The 6,576-nt window shown below is 44.1% G+C and overlaps 1 protein-coding gene across 1 annotated transcript; it reads left to right on the top strand.

The window, feature by feature from the left end:
• Positions 1–334: 334 nt before the first annotated feature.
• On the top strand, positions 335–4,766 carry LOC123427751 (altered inheritance rate of mitochondria protein 25-like). The gene is made up of 11 exons (XM_045111870.1): positions 335–862; positions 1,320–1,406; positions 1,521–1,562; positions 1,670–1,714; positions 2,852–2,917; positions 3,045–3,101; positions 3,187–3,248; positions 3,370–3,490; positions 3,831–3,902; positions 4,097–4,203; positions 4,333–4,766. The coding sequence occupies exons 1-11, from the start codon at positions 470–472 to the stop codon at positions 4,361–4,363; spliced, it is 1,083 nt and encodes a 360-aa protein (XP_044967805.1). The 5' UTR covers positions 335–469; the 3' UTR covers positions 4,364–4,766.
• The last annotated feature ends 1,810 nt before the right edge of the window (positions 4,767–6,576 follow it).

The raw sequence follows: 6,576 nt of genomic DNA, 5'->3' as shown, positions 1-6,576 counted from the left end.
TCAACCCGCAGACATCTATGGCGTCCCGGAAGCCAAACACCTGTGTCATACTACGGTGGCTTGCTTCATCATACTCCTCCAGTCCTAAGACTTCATTGAAGTCCCGATGCATAACCATGGACGATCACTCGTGGAGGCTAAGAATCAAAGAAGATCCCAAGTTCTGCCTCTTTCACTCATTATGGCTTTCCTCTTTCAATATGGTACTCTGATGGGATGGTCACCTGCACAGCCTCCCTAATCCTGGGCCACTTTCAGGAAGCCCAGGTGGCAGGTGGAGCTGGCCCATCCAACTAAGGGAAGCAGGCTGAGATCCCTCAGTCCTCTTCACCGAAACAGTCCCATCCCGTGCGGCTGCTCCATTGCAGAACCTTCCGGCGACGATTCTCCAAAGGGGTTTGGGCGCCGGCGCCGCGGACCTCGCCGTGGTGGTGGCCCCGCGCACCTGCTCCCGCCCAGCGTCCCCCCGATGAGGCGGCTGCCCGGGCTGCTCTTCCAGGCCGCCGCGGCCGGGAGGGCGGCGGCGAGGGCCAGCAGCAGCCACGTCAGCGGTTCCAGGGGGTTCTCCAGCGGAGGGGGCGGGTCCCCGCTGCCCCGGGGATGGCTGCGGAGGCTGTGGATTGAGGAGCTGAAGAGGGAGAAGGAAGCTGCGAGGAAACTGAGGGTATGCAACGCGGCCGCCAAGGCCGGAGGCGCTGGCGAGGACCCGCTCGGCTATTTGGCCAACGCCGCGCGCGCGTTCGTGAATTCCGGGTCCGCCGCGGCGGGGGTTGACAAGGTGAGGTCTGGGGGAGCAGCCCGCGGCGAGGCGGCCCCGTCTAAAGGCGGCCAGTATGACCCCAAGGACCTCCCGTACCTAGAGGCAAGCGGATTCTGTATTCTCTAATTGCAGCTTGTTACCTGTGGTACCGTTCGATTTTGATCAGATGTCATCTTAGACTCTATGCAACCAATCCATTTTTAGATAATGGTGGAGGGAAACCCTCCTATCAAGCGCATGATGAAGTTCTTTAGAGAATGGAAGAGAAAATTATCCTGCCAGTAGTTAGTAGACTCTATTTTTGAAACTGAACTCTGATTACAATTCTTAGTGAAGTCGTGTTGGAATTTGTAGGCTAGCTGAACATGGCTGAGTAGTGATACGTGAATGAATATTTCTGTGGGTAATATAGCAGAATACTGGCCAATCGATTAAAAGTTTGCTCCCTACTGCTTACAGTTATATTTGGTGGTTTATGTTTTATCCAACCTTAGCTGTTTAAATGTGCTGAAATTTGGCTATTGGAATAACCGAGGTAGCCTTTATATGTGTTTTATAGGCCAAACTGGAGCCTCTCCTCTCAAGAGCCAACCTCCTTATAGCCAGAGATGTGGAATGGGCAAATATCATGTTTGCTTTCGAGCAGGTGATTTATATGAACATGCTTCTCCAGCTCTTTCCATAGTCGAATAGCAGTTCATGTGAACTATTCATAATTTGGTGATGGTTTTTTGCTTACTACTACTGTTTTGAAATGCAGGAGAGTAGATATATCATAATGGATCCACTCTTTTCCCAGTCTGTAAGTCTGTCTCCTTCCAGCTAGCTGGTTTGGTTGTTGTATTATTTCCATCATCTATGCTTCATCTCCGGGTCTTACACGTTGACTTGTTCCTTTTTCAATGCCAGCCTGTAGGATATATTCGAGAGAAAAGCAATGTCATCTTTAGGCAGGTACATCTATGTGGTTACTTGATCATAAATAATTTTGTATTACCTTATGCTGACACTTTATGGTAATTTATTGAAATTTGTTCGATAGACCTGAGTTTCCATTACCCTTCCTGTACTAAACAACACCTGTTGGTAGCATGCCACTTATTGTTGTGATCTTTTGGTTGGACAGATAACGGAAATCTTCCACTATATCATTTTTTATTGGATTCTTTTTGGTTGTTCTCTGCTGGGCAAGGAGTTTTTTGTGATTGCTTCTCTTATTTTCGTTTTTGGAATGATTGATGTTACATATTTTCAGTTGGAATTGACACTGATAGTTTATGTACGGTACGTGGTGTAAATCTTGAAATATTTCCTATGGGACGTGAAATGGGGGTAAATGTAAGCTATAGAGACTGAGTAAATGGAAATATGGGAAAATCTGATATGATAGAGAGGTGTCAGTGGTGAATGTTGAATGTCGTGGAAAATTGGTTGCTCTCCCATTTCTAAGCCTCCACTATGTAGTGTTATCATATTGAGTAGCTTTTGGGATGCTCTGGAAGGACTGTATTTTGTACTTAGTTTCAGCTTCATGGAAACAATTGGTGTTGTGCGAGAAGAGCTTTAGTTATGATGAAGAATTTTATATGTGTAACGTGTTTTATCCATTTAGTAATGGAGGTATGGGAATATATTTCTTATCTACTCCCTCCGTCCCATAATATAAGACATTTTTTGACACTAGGGTTTTTTGACACTACCCTAGTGTCAAAAAACGTCTTATATTATGGGACGAAGTAGTAGCTGGCAATATTTCTGATAGGGTAGAAGTGTCATCTGATATGTATGTTTCTTTCTCGTGTTTATAGATTGAATATGGCTTATTTATTTACATCATTACAAAATTTCAGTCCCTTGCTGTCTTGATCAGTTATGATGCTAAAAGTTAATTATGTACTTATTTTAGTATTGCTAGTGTAGCAAATAATCTAATGCTATTGTCTCTTTTTTGTGTGCAAAAAGACACCTTATTGTATTTGCCGTTTGTTCGTTCATTTTTATCTGACGTCTATTTATTCATATATTTTTTCCTTGATGGCAACTATTACTACCTTAGTACCTTACAACATTTCCCTTTTTCTGGTATTTCAGTTACTTCGGTCAAGACGGCCATTTACTGCACAATTTACTGATGCTATGGGTAATGAGATATTCACGGTAAGAATTTGCCATTGTTTTTGTTTTTGTTTTTGGGAGGAACGATTGTTGTTTTTCGTTGTAAATACATAGTTGAAATTTCTGCAAAGATATTAATGCTATGGAGTATGGACACTATTGGGTTCAGGTCCGCCGGCCATTTTGGTTCATCAACAGCTCCATTTATGCAGAAGTGGATGGCAAGGTACACAAACATTCTTGACTTGATTGTCCTCGTATGAATGTACAGGAATACTGGTTATGAAGTTTCATTATTTTCCTTTGATCAGGAGGTAGGTGTAGTCCACAGGCGCTGGCATCTTTGGCGTAGAATTTATGATCTGTACTTAGGGTAACATAGCCTTCTGCTCTCCCAGTTCCCTTATTTCTTTAACCCAGTCTAGGTTCTTTATGTAGTTGTCATTCTTGATATACCGTCTGACAGGTTGATTTTCAACTTGTTTGTCCTTTAGGAACAAGCAATTTGCTGTGGTTGAGAATCCTGGATTTTGGAACTGGACCTTTACCCTGATTGATGAAGATGAAAATGTGTTGGCCCAGATTGACCGTAATTGGAGGGGAATTGGTTTTGAGGTAATGTCCTTTTGAGTAGGCGTGTGTTTTCTTGCATTTCAAGGAAATTCATTATGGAATGTGTTCCATAGATGTCTAGCAAACATAATCAGTAACATAAGCTAACGATCCACACTCTGATCACTAAGAACTATGATGTGATTCTATTGCTTGACATTGCTTCTTCACAAGCAAATTATCATACATCATAGGACACGTAATTATAGCATGGTTGTACATCCCATATATCTTCCGAGTGCATTTTGTGTTGCGCTATCTTAGCCTGTAGAAAGCATGTGGTTGATCAAGGAGGCAAGGAGTAATGACAGATCAATATATCTTTGGTTGTATCTCATTGCAGCTCTTCACGGATGCCGGTCAGTATGCAATTCGGTTTGGTGATGATGGGCAAAGCAGTAGACTTGGTCTCGATGTAAGTGTTCTCAGTTGACACACATTACGAGCATATCTGCCTTGATGTGTATCTGTGTCCCCCTGCCGGATGTGAAACTTGGGTTCATATGGCGCGTTTCAGTTTCTGTACTTGCACAATGTTCTTTTTACACTGATATTTTAAAAACCTCCCTTTAAACTGTTCTCAAATTCACATCTCACTGGTGCTTCCAGATCGAAAAACTACATGTTGTTCGCCCATTGAGTTTACCTGAAAGGTCCGTGGCTCTTGCTCTGGCGGTGTCCCTGGACTCTGATTACTTCTCTAGGAGAGGGGGCTGGTATGCATGCCTTGCTTCAGTTTTCCACAGTGACTTGTCTGGATAGATTCAGTGAACTATTACCATGCAACCTGGGGTTTATCACCTACTGGTGCCCCTGACACTAACCGAAGTGCCCGTTTCTTTCAGGGGGCTGCCTTTTCTCATCGCCACAGAGTAGACACGCATACGAATGCCATCCTCTCAGTTCACAGTGAAACTTAAATTGCCACTTCTTTCACCATTGATGTCTGAAGAAGCTGGTGGCATTCACTGTCGCCGCACCATTGAGATCATTACACAAGTGTACCGTGTTATTTTGCTACTGTGACCGTACTCTGTTGCTCGCTTCACTTGAGCTTTTCGTATGAAATTTTAGAGCATGGGTGATCAAGAGGTTCGACAGATTGCGACCAACTCGCGGCCTTTACAGGAACGTCCGGTGCGAGTGCTCTGAGCAGTACTGAACTTGTCCCCATGGGGTGGTTACAGCATATCTCTTTTGATCCCTTTGCTTAGTGGGGTGGAAAAGGAGGTGCTTAAAGCCAAGTGACTTAAAAGTTGCCGTTCTTTGCTTTACTTTACTGTTGAGCCTTTGTTTTAACAGTATGCCTGCAACTGAATTTGTATCGGTGCCGCTCTGTGATCAAACCATACTCATTCAGTAGTTTTGGTGGTTTCTTTGCTGGAAATTGGTGGTGGCCGCGGCCCCTTTTTAGTTCATTTTTTCCAATAGAAGTTGGAAAACGTTTTAAAAAAAAGAGGCTGTGAACTTATAACCTAATAAGGAAAAAAAAGTTTGCGCTAATAAACGAAACACTTCGTTATTTTATCCAAAAAAAACGTACCGGGAAGGCGAAAGGTAAGGGGGGAGAGAAGTCCGTACGGAGATGGACTGCGGTGGTGGGCTTCTCGAGCGATCCGACGTTGCTGTACTCAAAACGTAAAAGAAGTTCGCAGGCCGAAAAGTTGTGGGCTTTACACGTTGCGTTCACCTATCCGTCGCTTTTGCGCTCGCGCCCTACACCACTCTCCAAAACGAAACGACACGACCCGCCTCCTTTTTCCCTCCCTTTCACTTTCCTACTTCCTTCGTTCTTAAATACAAGTCTTTTAAGCGATTTTAATAGGGGTTTACATATAAAGCAAAATAATTAAATGTACACTTTAAAGTATGCCTATATACATCCGTATGTAGTGAAATTTTTAAAAAAAACTTATATTTAAAAACGAAGGAAGTACTATTTTTATTCATTTCTCATAGAAATGATGCAATCAGTACCACGGGCGGGAAAGGCTAGGCTAGCGGCGCAGTAATAGCTGCAGTAACTCACGCACCGCGTTTTCACCGGGATTTTCACGCCGGATAATGTGCAGCGCGCAGGCTATTTTTGGGGAACTGAACAGCATTTGTGACGGTTGGTGTGAGCTTTCACTCCAAGCTCATCATCGCGGTGAGGAGGAACCATCGGGTTTTTTCAGCCGGATTTTCTTTTTGACTTTTTATGCTAATAAATTTCGAAATCGATCTTACTTTTTTTTTTGAATCTGATATTTTTTGGTGACGTCAACATCCCTGATGTCTGATTTGCATGGGAGACGTGAAGATCCCTAGCGTTTGATACGGACCTGCATGATCGACTGATTGACTCGTAAAATTCTTTGACGTGACAAAGGGTCAGATGCCAGTGATCCTGGCGTCTGGTCCTGGACCAGACGACAAGGTCCTTAGCATTTGATACCAAAACGTCGAGGACCTTGGCGTGTGATCCTCAACTAGACACCGAGGACTCCGGCGTCAGTATCAAACGTCCAGGACCTTGACGTCTGAATGACATGGCACATATTATCAAAATATTGTTTGTGCGATCCGCTAGGACCAGACGCTAAGGTCTCTAGCGTTTGGTCACTTACCATGACTAGACGGGAGGGTGCCTAGCGTGTGGCCCTTTGCCACACCAGATAGGTAAAGGGTCAGCCGGTCGTGCGGGCCATGGACTAGACGCGAGGGACCTTGACGTTTCTCGTGCAACCCAGATGTCACGGATGTTGACGTCACCAAAAGAGGTCAGATTTGAAAATATATATCAAAATGAGGTCAAATCCGAAATTTGTTAGCCCAAAAGATCAAAAAAAATATCCTTTTCACGTGAACCTCTGTTTCCCTTTACTTATGAAAACGCATCGTCTTGCAACAACTCCAACCAAGCAACCCATTTTGTCTATTTAGGTCATCCGGACAGAAAACTTATCCAACCGAGCGATCTAAACGGACAAAGGATCAACCTATTGTCCGTTTATTGTGTCCAAAGTGAACCCAAGCATGGGTCACAAAGTCCGTCTCCGGCGGACAAATACGGTCACTCCCGTCGTTCGCTCTCGTCCCTTCGTGTC

Source organism: Hordeum vulgare, chromosome 2H, assembly GCF_904849725.1.
Source record: "Hordeum vulgare subsp. vulgare chromosome 2H, MorexV3_pseudomolecules_assembly, whole genome shotgun sequence".
Classification (NCBI taxonomy): Eukaryota; Viridiplantae; Streptophyta; class Magnoliopsida; order Poales; family Poaceae; genus Hordeum; species Hordeum vulgare.
Note: the sequence above shows the minus strand (reverse complement) of the source record. Positions and strands in the feature narration are given on the sequence as shown.